The sequence below is a fragment of the Enhydra lutris genome, unplaced genomic scaffold, assembly GCF_002288905.1.
Source record: "Enhydra lutris kenyoni isolate GAN:26980312 unplaced genomic scaffold, ASM228890v2 scaffoldscaffold57, whole genome shotgun sequence".
Lineage (NCBI taxonomy): Eukaryota > Metazoa > Chordata > Mammalia > Carnivora > Mustelidae > Enhydra > Enhydra lutris.
The window spans coordinates 9566290-9587972 of NW_019154141.1; the positions used below are offsets into that span (position 1 = coordinate 9566290).

At 41.1% G+C, this 21683-nt stretch overlaps 1 protein-coding gene across 3 annotated transcripts in view; it reads right to left on the bottom strand.

Annotated features, from left to right (window-relative positions):
- LOC111158073 (tousled like kinase 2) overlaps positions 1-20942 on the bottom strand; it is a 115690-nt gene extending 94748 nt beyond the window's left edge. Inside the window, exons 1-2 of one of the 3 annotated variants that reach the window (XM_022519891.1) lie at positions 20887-20942; positions 18973-19055 (exon numbers count right to left, since the gene is read on the bottom strand). In XM_022519891.1, coding sequence (XP_022375599.1) covers positions 18973-19053 — 81 coding nt within the window. In that variant the 5' untranslated portion in view covers positions 19054-19055; positions 20887-20942. Of the gene's footprint in view, positions 1-18972; positions 19059-20886 lie in introns of those variants that run through there. The other 2 variants (XM_022519890.1, XM_022519889.1) reach the window with 2 other exon arrangements.
- Positions 20943-21683: the final 741 nt, after the last annotated feature.

Below are 21683 nucleotides of genomic sequence, written 5' to 3' on the forward strand. Positions count from 1 at the left end.
TTTTAGACTTTTTTTTTTTTAAGATTTTATTTATTTGACACAGAGAGAGGGGGCGCACATGAGAAGGGGTGGGGAGTGATGGCAGGCAGAGGGAGAAGCAGACTTCTTGCTGAGCGGGGAGCCCAATGTGGGCCTCAATCCCAGGACCCTGGGATCATGACCTGAACCAAAGGAAGATGCTTAACCAACTTTCTTTTGAAGCTTTAAGTTTCCCTCTAAAACACTGCTTTAGCTGCACCCCACAAATTTTGAAAAAATTTGTTTTTCAAATTTGTTTTCATTTTCATTTAGTTCAAAATACTTTCTAATTTCCCTTGTGAATTCTTCCCCCCCACCTTATGAATTCTTCTTTGATCTACACTTATTTAGAAGTATGTTATTTAACTTCCAAATATTCGGCAATTTTCTAGATTTCTTTTTCTTTTTGACTTATTATTTAATTCCATTGTAGTTAAAGTACTCCTTATAAATTAAACCCTTTAAAATTTGTTGAAACAAACAAACAAAAATAAGGGGGATGCCTGAATGGCTCAGTGGGTTAAGCCTCTGCCTTCGGCTCAGGTCATGATCTCAGGGTCCTGGGATCGAGATCCCCATCGGGCTCTCTGCTCAGTGAGGAGCCCGCCTCCCCGCCTCTCTCTGCCTGTGAAATAAATAAATAAAATCTTAAAATAAAATGAAATAAAATTTGTTGAAACACATTTTATAGTCCAGCATATAGTCCACTTTGATAAATGTTACTTGTGCAGTTGAAAACAATGTGGGCATAGTAGTCTATAAATGTCAATTAAGTACAGTCCATTGATAGTGGTGTCCAGTTCTTTTATATCCTTGCTGATTGGTTTGTCTGCTTGTTCTATCAGTTATTGAAAGGGACCATTGCAATTTCCAACCACAATTATGGATTGGTCTATTGCTCCTTTCAGCTATCAGTTTTGGCTTTGCTCTATCACTGGATGCACACACATTCAGGACTGTGGGGTCTTCCCAATGAACTGATCCTTTTCTCATAATAAAATATACCTTCTTATCCCTTGTAATATTTCCCTTGTTCTGAAGTCTCCTTTATCTAACACATAGTCCCTCCAGCCTTCTCAGTGTTTATATAGTAACTTTTTCCATCCTTTCAATTACAAAGAGGTTAAAAATAAAGTGAATTTCTTGTAGACAGCATACAGATGGGTCATATAACACTGACCTAACCTGACACTCCCTTCTAAATGGAGTGCTAGACCATTAACAATTTATTTAATATCAATATATTTGGATTTAAATCTGCCATATTGCTAATTTTTTCCTTATTTGTCACATCTTCTTGTTTCTTTTCCCTCTCTACCTTCCTTAAGACTGATGTGTGTTTTTCTTTAAATATTCCATTTTATCTCCACTGAGGGATTATGAGTTATTACTTCTTTGTTGCATTATTTTTTTTAGTGGTATTTAACTTATCACAGTCTACCTTCAAATAACCGGAAAGACTATTTGAAATCAGTAACATATAGACCAGATCTTAGAAATTACTGTAGGAGCACGTGCAGGAGAACGTAGGTGGCAGTTGGCTAAACATCTACCTTAGGCTCTGGTCATGATCTCAAGGTCCTGGGATCCAGCTCCATGTTGGGCTCCCTGCTCAGCAGGGGAGTCTGCTTCTCCCTCTCCCTCAACTCATGCTCTCTCTCTTGTTCACTCACTCTCTCAAATAAACAAAAAGTTTAAGAAAAAGAAAGGAAGGCAGGCAGGAAGGAGGAGGGAAAAAAGGAATTAACTCATTGTAATCAAAGGTTTGGTAGTAAAAGCAGAATCCCATTACAGCAAATGTCACTATAAAAAGTTCTAGGGAGCACTTGGCTGGCTCAGTTGGAAAAGTGTGTGACTCTTGATCTCAGGGTTGTGAGTCTGAGCCCCATGCTGGGTGCAGAGATTACTTAAATAAATAAAAAATGTTAAAAAAAAAAAAAAAGTCTACAAATATACCCCATAATAGGAATTTTCTCCTAAGCTTCTGTTTCAGAAATAAAACAAAACTTTGGAGAACTAGTTAAAATAAATTATCTACCACACATCTGAGTGGTTCAGTCGGTTGAGCACTTGACTCTGGTTTCAGCTCAGGCCATGATCTCAGGGTCACCGGCTCAAGCCCCACAGAGGGGCTCCAGATCCATTCTCAGCACAGAGTCTGCTTGTTCCTCTTCCTCTGCTCCCCACCCCCACCCCGCTCTCTCCCAAATAAATTAATCTTCTTAAAAAATAAAAATAAGTTATTTACCACAAATAATTCCGTATAACAAATGCTCCACCAGTTCTGTTTCAGAACATGTCACAATTTTTAAAAATTTTCCTGAGTTCTATTAACAGCTAAGACCTTTTATTTTTGCTCCAGTATCTAGCATGACATACATGTTTACCTCATTTTTTCCCACATAAAATATTCCAAATCATCTCAAGAAAAATCCTCTTTCAAAATAAGCCACCAAATAACAATACAGTATTAAGAAAGAGAGTTTCATATATACACCATCAACTATCTCTAAATAAATTAAATCTCAGGGCACCCGGGTGGCTCACTCAGTAAAGCATCCAACTCTTGATCTCAGGGTCATGAGCTCTAGCCCTACTTATTGGGCATGGAGCCCACATAAAAGTAAATACATTAAATTCTACATTGGGCATGGAGCCTACTTAAAAATAAATAAAATCTCTTAACTTTCTAATTCATTATATGGAGTTGCTCTTTTCTCTCTAGGATGTACAGAATTATGACTTGCAATACTATGTATATCACCAATTAATTCCATTATCCCAACCCATGAAAGCACTATAGAATTTGTTATGGCTGAGAGTTTATATGTAATAGTCCTTTAGCAGAAATTAATATGGGTCCTCATCTAAACCACAGAACAGGTGCTTCTGGGTGGCTCAGTTGGTTAAGTGTCTGCCTTCCGCTCAGGTTATGATCCTAAGACCCTGGGATGGTCCTAGGGATGGAGCCCTGCACTGGGCTCCCTGAACAAGGAGCCTGCTTCTCGCACTCCCTCTCCCTCTGCTTGTGCCTTCTCTCTCTGTCAAATAAATAAATAAAATCCTTAAAAACAAAAATAAACCACACAATATATATTATTGACACATACACACACTCAAAAGAGCCTTGGAAGTTATCTGGTAGAGGACTGTTCCTTAGATTCCCCAGTAAATCCTAAACAACAGGGTCTCTGAACTGTCTACCTACAGTTTATTTAAAATGCCAAACTGGGGCACCTGGGTGGCTCAGCCGGCTAAGCGTTTGCCTTCGGCTCAGGTCATGATCCCAGGGTCCTGGGATCAAGTCCCTCGTCAGGCTCCCTGCTCAGCGGGGAGCCTGCTTCTCCCTCTCCTTCCCCCTCCCCCTGCTTGTGCTCTCGGTCTCTCCCTCTCTCATAAATAAATTTAATTAAATAAAAAAATAATAAATAAAAGAACAAAATGCCCAATTGAGGGATGCCTGGGTGGCTCAATTAGTTGAGCATCTGACATCAGCTCAAGTCATGATTTCAGGGTCCTGGGACCAACCCGCATCGGGGGGCTCTCTACTAGGGGCAGCGGGGGGAGTCCACATCTCCCTCCCCTCATGCTCAAGTGCACTCTTCCTATTAAATAATATAAAATCATTATTAAATACTCTCTATTAAATAAATGAAATGTCAAATTGACTCAACGTTAGCTAAAATTTTATCAACTCCATACAGATGAACTTCAAATCCTTAGAGTAAAACTCTTACTTTTCAAAAGTACTGATTAATAAAATTAAGGAAACAAAAAAATAAAATTTATTGCTTAATAAATTCAGTTTAAAAGGAAAAAAAAAGATCTTTTAAAACAAGGTCTTCCTGGGGGTAAAGGGAAGAATAATAAAAGGTTGGGAATTAGAGGCAAGTCTCCTGCACAGTAACTCCCCATACAACATCTCTTAATAACTACTCACATGCTCAAACACTTTCTGTAAAAGACAAATTATGTGTTCAAATTGGAGGTAACTAACTACTAGATAGTATTTTCTAACCCTATCATGAGTCACAAAACTTTTTAAGAATGTATGAAAACCATAGGAAACTCTTACCTCCCAAAAAAGATACATCCATAAATACACATAAATTTTACCTATGATACATCCATAAGTATATACAAATTTTACCGACCATTTTATGAGAATCAAGAACCCTAACACCTGTCCATAGACTCCCTTACCATAACTAACCATTAAGAAACCAACATTTTCATTCACTGATACACGGGTTGATGACTAATGGATAGATACAAAAATATATTCCTCTTCTCTGTGGAGACTAATGTGCCTGTAACTACCAAAATTACAAATGCTCATATCCTCTGACCCAGCAATTCCACTTCTAGGGACGTTATCCTATAAACATATATGAACACGTTCAAATGTCATTATGCATAAGGTTATTCACTACATCACTGCTCTATCAACAAAATCCTGTTTTCCATTTAGGTGTCAATCAACAGGAAACTGGTTACATTATGGTTCAGCTGCACAACGGAATATTAAGCAGCCTTAGGAAAAAAGGACAAGGAAGCTCTCTATATATTATCGTAAGACAATTTCTAAGATTTTAAGCACAAAAAGCAAAACATACAATACTATATATAATATACTTGTCACTGTGTTTTTTAAAAATGGAGGGGGCTAATACAGCAAAGTATTTGTGTGCGTACACACACACACACACATATACGTCAAATATACATGATTTGTATCACACACATATATATATATAAATAAAAGAAACTGCTAGTAATAGCTGTCTTCAGGGAGGGAGACCAGATGGATACGGTCAAAGAGATGTCTCACTGTGTATCTTTGAAATCTTTTCATTTTTGTATTAATTAAATATATCGCCTAATCATAATTAATTCTTCAAAAAAGAACCTCTATCCTAGACCCTAAGCAGTTCTGTTAAACTTCAAAACCAAGCAGTTCTGTATCATCATTCTGTGACTTATTCTCTAATAGTATTTTATCAGAACATTTCTTAAGTTGTTTGTTTACAGTGTATCTTACGTGATCTTTCTGAGCAACATAGAAAAAGTCTCATCTTCTCCAGACACAATCTGACTCCTAAGCAAATTACACTCCCTTCTTTTAGGCTCACAGTACTTTCGCATCTCTATATCCACCCCACACATCTGGGTTCATGTCTGCCTGATTATAAGTGCCTCAAGAGTATACAGTGCATCTTGCTGACTTTTTTTTTTTTCCTAAATCCTCAGTGATGCCTAGACATAGTACAAACTGAGGAAAAGTTGGCTGAACTCAACTGCTGAAAAATTTGAATATTAAAATTTCAATATAGCTATTATGTCTCTTCTCCTTCACCTTATCCAGATTAGCATACAAGCAGGTCAAACAGTCCATAATATTAATGAAATATTTTGTGTCTTGGTTCTAGCTGGTCACTTGGTAATGTAATGCAGACTGGATAAGTTAGTTTTGGTTTGATGCTAGTAGCTTCTGCTAAATTTGAACATTAAATCTATTAGAGTTAATTAATAGAAGATATCCTGAACTGGAGGCACCATGTCCTGAGATCAACAGCCCTTCAAATTACATTTTAATTCCACAATTAATCCGCAGTATTCCTCTGAAGTCAGGCAGAACAGGAACTAAATTAACACCAACTGTGACAGCAGTTTAGGTGATAAGTCACATATTTACTCTTCACAGAAGCAGTTACCAGTCATATGGGTCGTGTCCATTCCAGCAGACACCAATATCTTGTTATCTTTATGGGGGCAACATTAACAGTCTTCATAGGACTTAATATTTAAAGCAACACTGGTTAAAATAAAATCTAGGACACCAAATTTGGACAGCTTGCTATTTTTGTTCTAAAATTAGTTAAAATAGCGATGCCTGGGTGGCTCAGCCAGTTAAGTGTTTGCCTTCGGCTCAGGTCATGATCCCAGGGTCCTGGGACTGAGTCCCACGTCGGGCTCCCTGCTCAGCGGAGAGCCTGCTTCTCCCTCTCCCTCTGCCTGCCACTCCCTCTGCTTGTGCTCTCTCGCTGACAATAAAATAAAATCTTTAAATAAAATAAAATTGGTTAAAATAAAAGGCTATCCTATATAACTCACCAAATCACATGAAATGACTTAGTTCTTCCACTTACCAGACTAATAGTACCATTTGCACAAACTGCAGTTTAAGTATTATTATTAGCTCTTCTACAGATGTTAATGAAATTGCTAAGACTTTGAAGGCTTTTGCTGGATGTGAACTGAAAGAAAAAGAATCACCCTTTTTGGCTGTTCTTTGTTGATTAAAAGGACTGAGGGGGTCAAACTCATTACTGTCAAAATAATGAAGTTTAATATGATCCAGCCATTCCACTTCTGCATATGTACCCAAAAGAAATGAAAGCAGGCACTCAGACATCTGTGCACCCTTGTTCACAGCAGAAGTACTCACAGCAGCCAAAAGGAAGAAGCAACCCAAGTATCCAAAGACAGACAAATGGATAAATAAAATGTGGTACATATAATGGAGTACTATTTAGCTTTAAAAAGGAAATTCTGGGGCACCTGGGTGGCTCAGTGGTTAAAGCCTCTGCCTTCGGCTCGGGTCATGATCTCAGGGTCCTGGGATCGAGCCTCACATCGGGCTCTCTGCTCAGCAGGAAGCCTGCCTCCTCCTCCTCTCTGTCTGCCTGCCTCTCTGCCTACTTGTGATCTGTCTGTCAAATAAATAAAAATTTTTATTAAAAAAAAAAAAAAAGGAAATTCTGACATATGCTGCAACGTGGATGAGCCGTGAGGATACTATGCTGATTGTGTTTTTGTGATTGTGTAATAAGCCAATCACAAAAACACAAATACTATATGAATCCGTTTAGATGAGATTTCTGAAGTAGTTAAATTTAGGGGCGCCTGGGTGGCTCAGTGGGTTAAGTGTCTGCCTTGCCTCAGGTCATGATTTCAGGGTCCTGGGATCAAGCCAGTGTCAGGCTCTCTGCTCAGCGGGGAGTCTGCTTCTCTCTCTCCCTCTACCCCTGCCCCCATCACAGCCCGCCACCCCTCATGCTTACCATATCCATCGCAAATAAATAAATAAAATCTTAAGAAAAAAAAAGTAGTCAAATTCATAGAAACAGAAAACAGAACAGTAGTTGCCAGGGGAGGGCAGGGAGGGGAGGGCTAATTGGGGAGTTAATGTTCAGTAAGTACAGTTTCATTTTTGCAAGATGAAAGGTTCCTGAGAGAGACGGCAGTGGCGCTGCACAGCAAAGGGCACACACTTGGCTTACTGTACGTTCAAGAATAATGACAACGGTAAATCCTCTGTGCATTTACCACAATAAGAAAAACAGTAAAGTTTAATGACCAAGAAATTTAGGAAAGCAAAAAGGCTAAGAACCTTGGAAAACAGGCAAAACTCATAAACCAAACGGAGAAGAGCTCCCATGGTACTTCGGATCCTCTAGGCTGCTTTAATCTGCAGAGAGTGTTCCTTGGGTAGAAAGCAAGAACAGACCATAAAGATTACACTTATCATGGGCCACCTGGCTGGCTCAGTTGGTACAGCACTGGACTCTTGACTTTGGGGTCGGGAGTCTGAGCCCTACGTTGGGGGTAGAGTTTAAAAAGAAAAAAAGAAGTACACTTAACCATGATGAGCACTGAGTAATGTGGAGAATTGTTGAATGGCTATATTGTACACCTGAAACTAATATAACACTATTAACTATGCTGAAACTAAAAACGAAAAAAAGAGAACAGTCCAAATTATGAAACAGTATTTCTTATGAAAGTCTTAAGGGCAAAAAAGCTGACTGGGGATCAGGCAGGCGCTAAGACAAATAACCCTATGAGAGAAACTCTATGGCTCCACACTAAGCCAAAAGACTACCCTTAAATGAACCAAAGAGAACAGAGAGATGGGAAGGTGAACCCCTCTGTAGAGCAAAGTCACCAACACCCAGGAATGCTTTTATTTTTAGTACGTCTAAAGTCTAAGGAAGGAATATTTGGGACTAGAAAAAGTAAAGCTTCTTTCTAGGTTAGGAAACTGGGCAACTGCACTGTAAAAAAAGTCAAAGAGAAAAGCCCAAGAAGCATTTAACATGGCTAATGCAGCAGGAAGCAGATTCTACACTTACCCAATCTCATCGTATCTAGTAGTAATTACGGCCGAGTGAAACCTACCACCAAGAAGGACCTAGCAATTTGACAACCAGGCAAGGTAGAGAAGAACAAGACTGACCAAGCCAAATCATCCCTAGACTCAGGGCTGAAATACAAAATCACTAATAATATAAATTCCCCTTTTCCTTGCCTTCTTAAAAAGAGCTTTAGGGAATATTTCAATTCAGTCTTTATTTTTAACTAAAAGTAAACAGAGAATAAGAAATAGCACAAATGACTCTAATGGCCAGGAGGGATAATAATGACAATACCACATACAGGAAGTAAGGAAGCAGATGAGAAGTGAAAACTGGAGAAACCTAGGTATGGATTCTTACCCGCTATGGCACAAGAGTAAATGAACACTTTATAAGTGTTAAACAGGTTTGTTTTACTACCATATAAAAAAGTGAAATGAGAAATTACTGTACCAAAATCCATGAGAGGACAAAACTCAGAAAGGTAAGATCAGCACTCAAAAAAAAAAAAAAAAAAAAATTATTTCTATTTGAGGGCATTAGCTGATTTAATTCCAAAGTAAAACTGTGAAACTGAGCTGCACTTTAGGAGGCCTGGAGGGATGGGAAGAGAATGAAGTCAAAGCCCAGGCCCTTCCCAGTGAACGGAGTCTAGGAAATCCACCCCATATTTTAAAACAAGGAGTCCAGCTACCTTTACAGGACAAGAGTGACCCAGAAACAAACCAGCCTTCATGGAAACTCAATGGATAGGTTTACGCAGATTAGACAAATTAAAAAAAAAATAAAGAAGGGGGAGGTAGGTCAGAAGAAACTACCCAGCATTAGCTTTGGAAATAAAGACCAGCAATCCAGAAAACAGAGTAGGAGGCAGAGAAAATACAGTAAGAAGGTCTAATATGTTTAAACAGAGTGCAAGAGGGAGAAGACAGAGTAAGGCAGAAGCAACATATAAGGTGACAATGGCTGAGAATATTCTAGAACCGATTAAAACCAGCAACCCACAGATTTAAGAATCCCAACAGAATAAGTAAAATTCAACCATTCACAAAAATCTACACATAGATGTTTACAGCGGCTTTCTTCATAACTGCTAAAACTTAAACACAACCAAGATATCCCTCAGTAGCTGGCTGGATAATAAACTGTGGTACATCTGGACAATGGAATATTATTCAGTGCTAAAAAGAAATGGGCTAACAAGTTATGAAAAGCCATGGAGAACACTTAAATATTACAAAGTGAAAGAGGCCAGTCTGCAAGGCTACATATTGTGTGATTCTGACTATATGACATTCCATAAACCATAAAACTATGGTGACAGTAAAAAGGTCAGTAGCTGGCAAGGCTTAGGGGAAGGAGGGATAAACAGCTGGAGCACAGAGGATTCTTAAGGCAAGAGAACTACTGTGTACGATACTATAATAGAGTAAGATCCTTACACATTTGACGAAACCCATAGAATGTACCACACCAAGACTGAATCCTAACGTAAACTACGGACTCTGGGTGATAAAGATGTGTCAACAGATTCATCAATTCTGACAAATGTACCACTCTCGTGGGAGATATTGATACTGTGGGAGGTGATGCATATGGGGGGTCAAAGAGTTTATTGGAAATCTAGGCACATTTTCCCCAATTTTGTCCTGAGCCTAAAACCTCTCTAAAAACTAAAATCTATTTTTTTTAAAGATTTTATTTATTTATTTGACACAGAGAGATCACAAGTAGGCAGAGAGGCAGGCAGAGAGAGAGAAGGAGAAGCAGGTTCCTCGCTGAGCAGAGAGCCCGATGCAGGGCTCGATCCCAGGACCCTGAGATCATGACCTGAGCCGAAGGCAGAGGCTCAACCCACTGAGCCACCCAGGTGCCCTAAAATCTATTTTTTTAAGTGAATGCTCAGGTTCCCCCCAAAATATTCAAATGTAAATAAAGCACAGAGAAGTAATAAAGGCAAAAAAGTAATCCAACATAGACATATCACCCATTCCCACTTCATAATACAGAAAATCAAAGACAAACAGAGAATCTCAAAAATGGGCAAAGACAGATTATCTTCAACAGAACGGCAATGGAACTAAAAATAAAAAGGATATAATGAAACCCAGTAGACAACAGTGAACAGTGTACTGAAAGAAAATAACAGCCAACCTAAAATTTTAAACTTAACAGAAATACCATTAAAGAATAAAGCAAAGAGGCACCTGGGTGGCTCGGTCGGTTAAGTGCCCTACTCTTGATTTCAACTCAGGTCATGATCTCAGCGTGGTGAGGTGGAGCCCCAGGTTGTACTTCACGATCGGTGTGGAGCCTGCTTATGGTGCCCTCTCTCTCTTCCTCCCTCTCCCTCTGCCCCTCCCCACCTTAAAAAAAAAGAGTAAAGCAAAAAACCCAGCTATTTTAAAGCAGATGAAATGGAGGACGATCACTGGTAGACCCACACTAGAGGAATTTCAAAGGATTTATGTTAGGAATATATTTATAATATCTTAGAAGAAAAAGTGTTCCAGATTAAAGGTCAGGGACACAAAAAGGAATGAAGAACAAAATGGTAAACACAGGTTTACCTATGTAGATTAGGTTAAAATAACACTGAGTACATAAACAGAGTCAATAATAATGTGAATCTTAAAAATATATATACAAAGAGTGGGTACATGACATTTCTTGAATTTATCAAAACCCACAGAATTGTGCAACACAAAGTGTAAACCCTAATGTTAAACTACAGATTTTGGTTAATAGTAACATAACAATATGGCTTCATCAGTTGTAACAAATCTACCACACTAATGTTAAGATTTAATAATGGGGGAAAGTAGGGATGCCTGTCTGGCTCAGTCCACAGAGCATTAACTTTTAATCAATCTCCGGGTCATGAGTTCAAGCCCATGGTGGGTATGGAGCTTACTTTAAAAAAAAAAAAAAAAAAAATAGTGGGCAGAATCTAGAGAGGCAGGGAGGAAGTATGAGAACTTGGTACTATCTGCTCAATTTTCTATAAACCTAAAACTGTTCTAAAAAATAAAGTTTATTAATTAAAAATATGTGTGTAATTAAATATGCAATAGCATGTGAGTTGGAAGAGGAATAATGGAGTTAAATCTTCAAGCCCCTTGTACTGACAAAGAATAGGACTGGGTGGCACAGTGGGTTAAAGCCTCAGGTCATGATCCCAGGATCCTGGGATCCAGCCAAGCATTGGGCTCTCTGCTCAGCAGGGAGCCTGCTTCCTCCCTCTCTCTCTGCCGGCCTCTCTGCCTAGTTGTGATCTCTCTCTCTGTCAAATAAATAAATAAAATCTTTAAAAAAAAAAAAAAGGAATAGGACAAAGGTGCTGATTAACATTAATCTTTGACAACAGATAACACATTGTAATTTCTGTGGTAACCAATAAAAGAGTATAACTTTCAAACCAGAAGATGGAAAAATGGAATGTTAAAAATAAATAATAGTATAACTGACAAAAATCTGAAAGTGGGGAAAGAAAAAGTATTAAGGGCTTATTTCTTTATCTCTCACAGTAGAAAGCTAATCAAAAAATGAAAAAAAAAATCATTTCAAAAAAAGGTAAAAAAGGCTTAAGGTTTAAAAAGGGGCGCCTGGGTGGCTCAGTGGGTTAAGCCTCTGCCTTCGGTTCAGGTTATGATCTCAGGGTCCTTGGATCAAGCCCCACACCGGGCTCTCTGCTTGGTGGGGAGCCTGCTTCCCCCTTTCTCTCTGCCTGCCTCTCTGCCTACTTGTGATCTCTCTTTCAAAAAACAAAAACAAAACAAAAACAAAAAAAGCTTCAGAAAGACTTATAAAGAAACACCAGTAAGATTTAAGCCTAAATATGTCATTGCATTAAATGTAAATGAACCAAACCTTCTAACTGAAGGACAAGAATTTTTAGACTGGAGTAAAAGGATAAGCTAGAGCAGCCAGAACAGATCATGCCTATATGGATGACAACTAACTCTACTTTCATCTTCTCAATACTCTTTTCCATTCAACAAAAACTTATTCAATGTACACAACGTGTTAAGCATTTCAACAGAGATAAAGATATCATACATGTTCCCAAGGAGACTAATAAGGGAAACAAATAGTATGTTATAATAAAAGGAGGTTATCAAGTACTAATAAAATAATGCAACTAGAATAGTGCAGGTATCTAGAAAAGCTATAAAGATGACATGTCTAGATTATGCTTTGAAGAAAAAGCTGAAAGCTCATCAGGCAAATAAAAGAGGTAAGGTAAAGGAGAAAGTATGAGCCTGTTTGCTAACATTACAGGTTAGGAGATCAGTCACAGTTTACGACAGAAGAGGGAGAGAAGACAGCCAATGAAGTTGAAAAATTAGGGTAGGAGTTTTAGCTCTATCCAACAGGGCAACAGGAGCCTTTAAAGCAACAGAGGAAAATAATAATGCTGGTACTTTTAGAGATCTATTTTTTAAAAAATTTTTTTTTAAAATTTAGAGAGTGCATGAATGGGTGGGGGGAGGGGTAAAGGGAGAGAATCCTCAAGCACACTCCCAGCTGAGTGCAGAGCTCCAGGGGAGGCTCAATCCCACGACCCATGAGACCATGACCTGAGCCAAAACCAAGAGTTATAAACCTAACCTACTAAGCCACCCAAGCACCCCTATTTTTAGAAATCTAACTGGGGACAGTTTACAGAGAGATATATGGGATAGGAGAGACTGGCTACTACGGTATGAATGAGGAAGGACTGAGAAAGTAGCAGTCAGGACAGACAACTGCTTCAGAAATTTCAGAGTAAGTAGAGACATGAGTTGATACTTGACTACATGTGAAAATGAGAGGAAAATTAAACAAATACTAAGTTAATGAAAGGGTGAAGACAACATAAAGCCAAACATAATAATAAATTTAACAGTGCCTTAAAATTCAATGGTGTTAAGTGTAGACTTTTTCTTAGAATTTATGCTTATTGAGCACTGTCTAACTATGAATTAAATATAAAACACCAAAACGTGTATTTTTTAAAATTACTGGATTGGTATGTAAAATAGCTAACACTAGATATCCATAACTAACACCTTTTTTTTAAGGGTTGGGCAGAGGGAGAATCTTTTTTTTTTTTTTTTTTAAGATTTTTTTTTTCTTTTTTAAAGAGAGAGGGCACACAAACATGGGGGGTTGGGGCAGGGCAGATGGAGAGGGAGAAGCAGACTCCCCACTGAGCAGAGGACCCTGGGATCATGACCTGAGCTGAAGGCAGATGCTTATTAGCCGACTGAGCCACCCAGGTGCCTGAGAGGGAGAATCTTAAGCAGGCTCCACACCCAGTGCAGAGCGTAATGTGGGGCTCAATCTCATGACCCTGAGATCATGACCTGAGCTGAAATTAAGAATCAGGGACTTAACTGAGCCACCCAGACGCCCCCATAAATAACACCTTATAATTGATCCGATTAACTAAATGACAGGAGAAAAAGTGTAAGTTGGTTAAACATCTTTTCAGAAGTCAAATTTGATCGTTTAAAATGATCACGTATCAGAAAAAATAAAAATAAAATTTTTAAATAAAGTGATCATGAGGTGCCTGGGTGGTCAGCTGGTTAAACATATGACGCTTGATTTCAGCTCAGGTCACGATCTCGGGGTCATGAGATTGAGCCCCATTTGGGGCTCTGTGCTCAGCGTGGAGTCTGCTTGAGATTCTCTCCCTCTGCCTCTGCCCTTCCTGTGCTCATGTGTGCACACTCTCTCTCAAAATATATAGGCAAAATCTTTATTAAAAAAAAAAGTGGTCATGTAACACAAATTTACAGAATGTAGAAAAATAGATCATTTTTCTTTAAGACATCAAAAATCTACTATGTGATACTAGAAGTATTTGGTCTTACTTCAGGCTCTACAAAGTGAAGGTTCTTATTGTGCCAAAAGAGACTGTCCCACTTTCATGGCTTTTCATTTTGTTCTTTTCAATACCATCACATACTATATAATCTTTTTTATTCAATACAACTGAAATTAATGACAGTCGAAACAGCAGACTGCAATGGGGAAATGTAAAAAAATGTAAAAAATGTAAAAAAAAATGTAAAATATAAATGTAAAAATGTAAAAAAAATTACACCTTAAACATTTTCTTTGAACTTCAAACCTATAAATGTATATTCTGTTGCCAGTCTTTGGATGCAGGCCTTCTGAGTTATAGATCCACTGACTACAGCTCCAGTCGCACACAAACCACACCCAAAATGCATTGTCCAAATTTCTAGTTTCAATTTCTTTAAAAGTGAAGCAAGACTTAAAAGATGCTTGTCAAGGATCTAAATGAAGAATTCTTCCATCTTACAAAAATAAAAAAAATTTTGTAAACATTTAAAGGTATCTCCTTATTGGCTCACCTCTTACAGTCTTTCCAAGGCAGTTAATTTAGTTTTCAGAGAATCAACAATTCTCACATTTTACAGTTACATTTCTTAGGGTTAGGAAATTTTACATTAAATTATATAATTATAATGCAAGTGCAAGTTGTCATAATGCAACCCTTTCTAAGTCTGTAATTCAACCAGTGGGCATCGGTATGTCTTACAAAAAGAGAACACAATTTATTAAGACTAGCATCCCTGTTACAAAAGATTTAAATTCGGGCGCCTGGGTGGTTCAGTGGGTTAAGCCGCTGCCTTCAGCTCAGGTCATGATCCCAGGGTCCTGGGATCGAGTCCCGCATCGGGCTCTCTGCTCAGCAAGGAGCCTGCTTCCCTTCCTCTCTCTCCGCCTGCCTCTCTGCCTACTTGTGATCTCTGTCAAATAAATAAATAAAATCTTTAAAAAAAAAAAAAAGATTTAAATTCACTTCTTATTGCTCTTATTGTACTTGGAACAATACCTGGCACAAAGTAAGTACTACTTAAGTATTTGCTACTATATTAGCATTAAAACTAAACTAGCTACAGGGGTGGCTGGCTGGCTCAATAGGAAGAGAATGTGACTCTTGATCTCAAGGTCATGAGTTTGAGCTCCACGTTGGGTAGAGATTTAAATAAATAAATAAACTTAAACAAACAAACTACAGGGTCCTGGATGGCTGTCGGGTAAGTGTCCAACTCTTGATTTCAGCTCAGGTCATGATCTCAGGGTCTTGACAATCAGACCCGCATCAGTCTCTACGCCCTGCATGGAGTCTGCTTGAAGATTCTCTCCCTCAACCCACTCCCGACTCTCACAAGCTCTTTAAACAAACAAATAAATCTTAAAAACAACAAAAAAACCCACTAAAGTAAACTAGCTACAGAGTGCATGCAATGGTGGAATTCTAGCTACTTTACACAACCCCTGGAGTCAGAGACGACCTGTACTTTGTCAAAATGGGGCTCCTGGCCAGCTCAGTCAGTGGAGCATGCGACTCTTGATCTTGGGGTTGTGACTTCGAGCCCCATGTTGAATAGAGAGATTACTTTAAAAAATGTTAAAAAAGTGAGAGAAAGAGCAGAGTAGGGAAGAGAAACTGCAATAGGTCCTCAATGAAAACACATGAATACAAGGCAGGCAGTTTCACATAACTACAAGTGGATTATCCAGTACTTAAGGGAGGAGATCTTAAAGAAAGAAGGAGGCTAGCTCACATACCAGGTCAACAAGAAATGAAAAAGTAGGTTCACAGCCCAATATAACCTCATCACCTCAAAAATGCTAAGATGGTTACATGTCCTCCTAAAAAGTGGCACTAGATAGAGAAGGAAAACCAGCTGTATTTTCTCAGGACATATTAATTAGGCTACTTTCCTCCCACTAATGACAGAAAACACCAAGCTTTTAAAAAAAAATCCATGCAGTGCACCCCAAGGCACTAAACAAATCTTTTGGTTTACCGATTATGAATTAAAAACACTAACAGAAACTGAATGCATATAAATGCAATATGCAAAAAAATTTCTAATTGGTGGATTAAAATTCTAGACATCAGTGAAGAGCAACTGAAACATAAATGATGAATGTGGTAGCTTTACCATTTTGTTTTCACCTGAGTTTTGTGATGCAGATCTAGTTTGCAGGTGTAAAAAAACTCGAAGCAACATGACGGAAGATCTATTAGCAACCAGAAGTTCAAACACCACAGCTACTTAAAACACTCTTGTCCATTAGGAAAGAATCCACAGTGGCACTAACTTTCTTCCTTCTATGGACATCAAAAAGTACTGAAAATGGTATGAATAGTTAGGAGAAACTCAAGAGACAGCCCCTGAGGGCTACAGCAGTCCCACTAGATGGCACTATCACAGGAAAGTCACTCGGTTCTCCCATTTAGAGCAAGGGCTGAAAGCTCTCTTGATCTTTGCGAAACTGAAAACTATCAATTCAATGACATCCTCGTTGGGAAATTATGTTATGACCCATAATGAGGAATTCAAAACTAGGAGGAGTTTCTCTCAAAGCACCTTTTCTCCCAGTAGCATGGCCTCCTCCTCCCCAGTCCTATTTCAAATCAGTGGTCTAAGCGATACCATGTCTTATAGGCAAAGGAAGTCTCACAAAATGGAGATTTTTTTCTTCTTCTTAACTCCAAGCTACAGAAAAATTTACTTGCTCCCCCCCTACCACCCAGAGATTCTTTGCTATGGAAAAAAAAAAAATCAATCTTGATCCTTGTACATTTACTGTCGTCAGTATACTTACAATGACTAAAAACATCGATATAACATGCAATTAAGGACATTAAAACATGTGGATATAAATAAATTTCTTATATATAAGAGGAAAAACTTCCTATTAAACAGGCAGATTAAGTTTCCTGACACCTTAATTACATGATTTTAACTTGGGCCTGGGCAGCAAGATTCACAATGTCCATTATCCCCATCACTTATGCCCTACTCCATCAAAAGTATACCTGGATATAGCTATCATGACCTTAAAAACTGAAGAAAAGAAAGGCATACTGGGGCGCCTGGGTGGCTCACTGGGTTAAAGCCTCTGCCTTCGGCTCGGGTCATGATCCCAGGGTTCTGGGATCGAGCCCCGCGTTGGGCTTTCTGCTCGGCAGGGAGCCTGCTTCCTCCTCTCTCTCTGCCTGCCTCTCTGCCTACTTGCGATCTCTATCTGTCAAATAAATAAATAAAATCTTTAAAAAAAAAAAAAGGCATACTAATGACAAAACCCAATGAATTTAAACAACATACAATTTGAATACAAACTTACTTTTATTCCATAGGTGATCACTTGAACAGACAGATTTGGATATGAAATTTCTGCTGAATTCCCAAATTAAAAGACACATCAAAAGTCACTATTAGATAATCAACTGAATCAGAGATCAATTTTATACTCAAATATACTGCTCACTTCCAGCTGAAGCTACTTCTCCTAGATCAGAGAACTCACGTTTATACATGTATCTTTAATATCCATCAACAGTCACTACAGCCACTCCAAAGTGCCACAAGTCCATTATTTAATAACAGTGGCCAAAGAAACCAAGAACTACAAAATGTGGGGCACCTGGGTGGCTCAGTGGGTTACACCTCTGCCTTTGGCTCAGGTCATGATCTCAGGGTGCTGGGATTGAGCCCCACATCGGGCTCTCTGCTCAGCGGGGAGCCTGCTTCCCCTCTCTCTCTGCCTGCCTCTCTGCCTACTTGTGATCTCACTCTCTGTCAAATGGATGAATAAAATCTTTAAAAATAATAATAATGATAACTATAGAATGTGTAACAAATCCTGTGTTCCCATAGCACCTTGTCACAGTTCTAATACAAATCTCACCAAAGTATCATTTCCCTCTCACTTTCTCCACATCAGAGGCTTGGAAGCACTGAGCTATCTATCATTCCTGAAACCCTGCACAATGCCTAGTATACAGGAGGCACTCAATAGCTATTGAATGAACAAAAAAACTATCAGGCTATTCCAGCTCACCAAAACTATGAGACCCTCAAAGCAGCCAGTTTTCCAACTAAACCTTGCCAACACCTTCTCCTTTAAGAAGCTGCTCACCAAAGCCTGAGACTAACATTTAGGTCACCGTAAGAAGTAAGATTTGCTGCAAAGCACAGACAGAAATGTATCGCATTAAGTCAAAGATCAAAAATTCCCAAGTCTCAAGGCCAAATAATGCAACAATCTCGGATTGGTGAAGCTTTTAAATAAAACATAACAAATATATGTTACATGTTGTATTAAAATCATAAATATATTGCACTAAAACCATCTTATGAAAGCAGAGGGGTGAACTACATGAAGACGCATAGGAAGCCATTAACGCTGCTTAATTTAACCAAACATTAATGGGGTCTTGATCTTACTTTATGCTCCTAGTACAAAAATGAGGAGCGAGTAGAAGGAAAAATAGGAGGAAGGAGAAGGCAGTTTGGCGGGTGCAGCCAGGAGTCTGCTGAACTGCCGACTGGGAGAACTAACACACTTAACAGAAGCAGATTTTTCAAAACTCTAGCATGTAACTATCCAAAAACAAAAACAAAACAAAAACCTGTAATGAATCTATGCCAAGTTCTTTCCATTAACAGCTTTTTTTTTTTTTTTTGAATGACTGAGTTTTGGCAAAATATGGCACAAAATCCAGATATACAACCCCATCAGTATCCTTGCAGCAAGACCCATGGGAAACCTCTCCCATATTAGAGGGGAAAGAGAAGCATATACCCTCACTTAAAGTCCCTTCAATACTGTTAGGTTAGTGGAATGACTGGTAGGATCTAAGAAAAGTTCACTGGAACCATGAGCTGATCTCCCCTGCAAATCTATCCGTATGGCCCACCCAAACTGATCTCTAATTGATATCTAAATGTGTTTCAATTAGACTATGAACAGTGTTCATGATCAGGATTTTACTCACCTTACTAACACCAACTCCTGTAAACCTGGCCTCTAATAATTCCTGCCTTCGAGGGTCCAGGCTATGCAATTCTTCCATCATTTCTACTGAAAAAGACAAAGTAAGTTGTAAGACCAGAAAAACGAAAACATGAGATACCAATTTTTAAATACAATAAAATGCAGTAATTATTTCACTGAATGTTCACACACAGGTAAGCCTCAAGTAAATACAGCAATACAAAGAACAATACATTTAAAGTTCAAAATGGCTCAGAAGTCCTCTTCCAAGGGCTACTTATCCTTGTCTAGTTCTGATCTGATTTTAACAGCAAAAACCCTCAAACCCTTCATATAATCTCCATAAAAGTTGAGCAAGGGCTAACTTGCAAAGTAACAACAAAAAATTCCTCCTACCAAGCTTTGAATTTAACTAAGTACTTCTGGATATTTGTTTCCCAAACCCACAGGAACTAGTTCTTAAACTAAAAATATGAATCGTTAATAATAATTTAAAAATAATGTAGCATGAATCAGTAGCTACAAATAACTTCAAATAACTCTATTATATTATATAGGGCCCTTCTCTGAAGAGCTCACAGGAGCTCATGAAAAAAGGAATTAATTATTTTAAATTTAATAGAGAACCCATGGTAAAACCATCAACCAGCATTCACTCAGGAAATTAGTAGAGCTCCATAACCATCCCTTTAGAAAATCTTTTTCTGACCACTCCCTGGAGCAGTAGGTTTCTCTAGACATCTGCTTTTAGCACTCCTTCCAAGCAGGGAAGGGCAGGAGGACACCATTTTTAAACTCCTTCCACGACCAATAAATGCACAGGCTACTTTCAGCAAATACGTCCATCCACTGCAAGAGATGAACTCTTGCAGAACCCACTGGAAACCTCTCTAGTATTAAAAGTGGAATAGGAGCATACACCATTACACAGACCCCCCTTTGAACATATTACTAAACAGCGATCGGAACGATTGGCATGATTTAAAAGTTCACTGGGAACATGAATTAAACATTCTCCTCTGCAATCTAACAACTCCACATTAACTGTAACAACCCCTACCAGTGTTCCAGTTTCATTTCCCTTCCTGGATTGAGAGCCTGGGGCAAAGGGGAATGAAAGGGTGACAAATTAAAGTTTCACCCTCACAAACAAGTGCAGGTTAGCGAGGGAATAAGGAAATTCTCGAAAAAGGCAGAAAGGCATCTTAAAAAAGAAAAAGAAAGGAAAAGGGAGATTGGGAGAGAGTCTTTTCCCCCCCAAGTGGCCTTCCCCGCGTCTGGCCCTGCCCTAATCAAGGCCGGAATGGCAGAGGTTGCAGCTTCCCTCAAACCCTAGGGTCTCTCGGAACATTTCCTAAACCTCCATCCCCAGGCCTGGTCCGGAAAATGACGCCCCAGCGGTTATTCCATTTAATGTCAACTCATGTTAAGGAAATCTCCACTCTGTCTCATTCCAGCGGGGCCTTGGACTGGGATCCTCCCTGCAGCCCTCCCTGCAGCCCTCCCTACAGCCGGGAAGCAGAACCGATGGGGCCTGATCCCGGCGCCCCTCGCCTCCCGCCGGCTCCAAACTTTCCCCAACTCCAGGCCCACCTGTCACGGAGGGAGGGCGGGCCGGCTCTCGGGGGCGCCCGGGAGGCTGCCGGGGCCTGCAGCTGCCGGGGCGTCCCCTTCGCCCTGGCGGCCGCCGGCCCCACTTCCAGGCCGGGGCCGCCTGGGCCTCCCCCATCTTCAGCCCGGCCCCTCGGCGACCCGCAGCCCTCGGGGAGCCCCTCCCGCCTCAGTGCCGAGGAGCTGTGGCCCGGCGCCAGCCCCCGGGTGGGCCCGGGCCGCAGCCTTCTCAGCTGAGGGGGTCCCCCGGACGGTTAATGCCCCAGGCCCGGCGCCCTCCCCCGCCCGGGGCTCAGCCTCTCACCTGCCGCCGCCGCCGCTCCACGCTCCTCCTGGGAGGGGCCCCGACCCGACCCGGCCGCGGACCGCTCTGCTCTCCCCCTGGGCAGGCCCGGGGCGGAGCCGGGGCCTCTCCTGAGCGCCGCAACCCCCCGCCCGGGCAGCCGCCGCCGGCGCCGGGCTCCACGAGAGGGCGGGCGGGGGAGGGGGGCCGCGGAGGCCGCAGATCCCCGGGCTCGCGTACAGAGCCAGGCGCCTGACGCGGGCCCGGGCCCGGGCGGCCGCGGGGGGCGCGGGACCGGCCTCCTGGCGCCGGACAAAGGCCAAGAGAGGCGCAGGAGGGCCCAGGCCGGGCCGGGAGGTGGGGGCCCGCTCGGCTGGGGGCCACTCGGGTGCGGCGCGGAGGGCGGGGGGGTCAGAACCGCTGGTGCCCAGGACCCGCCTCCGGCCCCTTAATCCGGATCGGTTCGGTCCGGATTAGTAGTGATCGGTGTAAACACACTAGTGAAACCGCGTGTTTCCTCGCGAGATTTGCACGGCTGGGAGGCGGGGGGGGGGGTCCTGGGGGGGTGGGGGAAGAGCCGACAGTGGGGGAGGAGGGGGAGGGGACGAGGAAGGTGGGGGGGGTCCCCGCTGCCCCGGCGCCCCGCCTCCTCCAATCAGCGGCCAGGCTGGCGGGCAGGGGTTAACCAGGGGACCCCGCGCCGGCGGAGCAGGCCGCCGCCTCGCCGGGCGGCTGAGGGAGGACGAACGGGCGGCGCCGGCGACCGGCCGCTCGGAGCCCGACCCGGGCCGGAGTCCGGGAGCCCCCGCCGCCGTCCG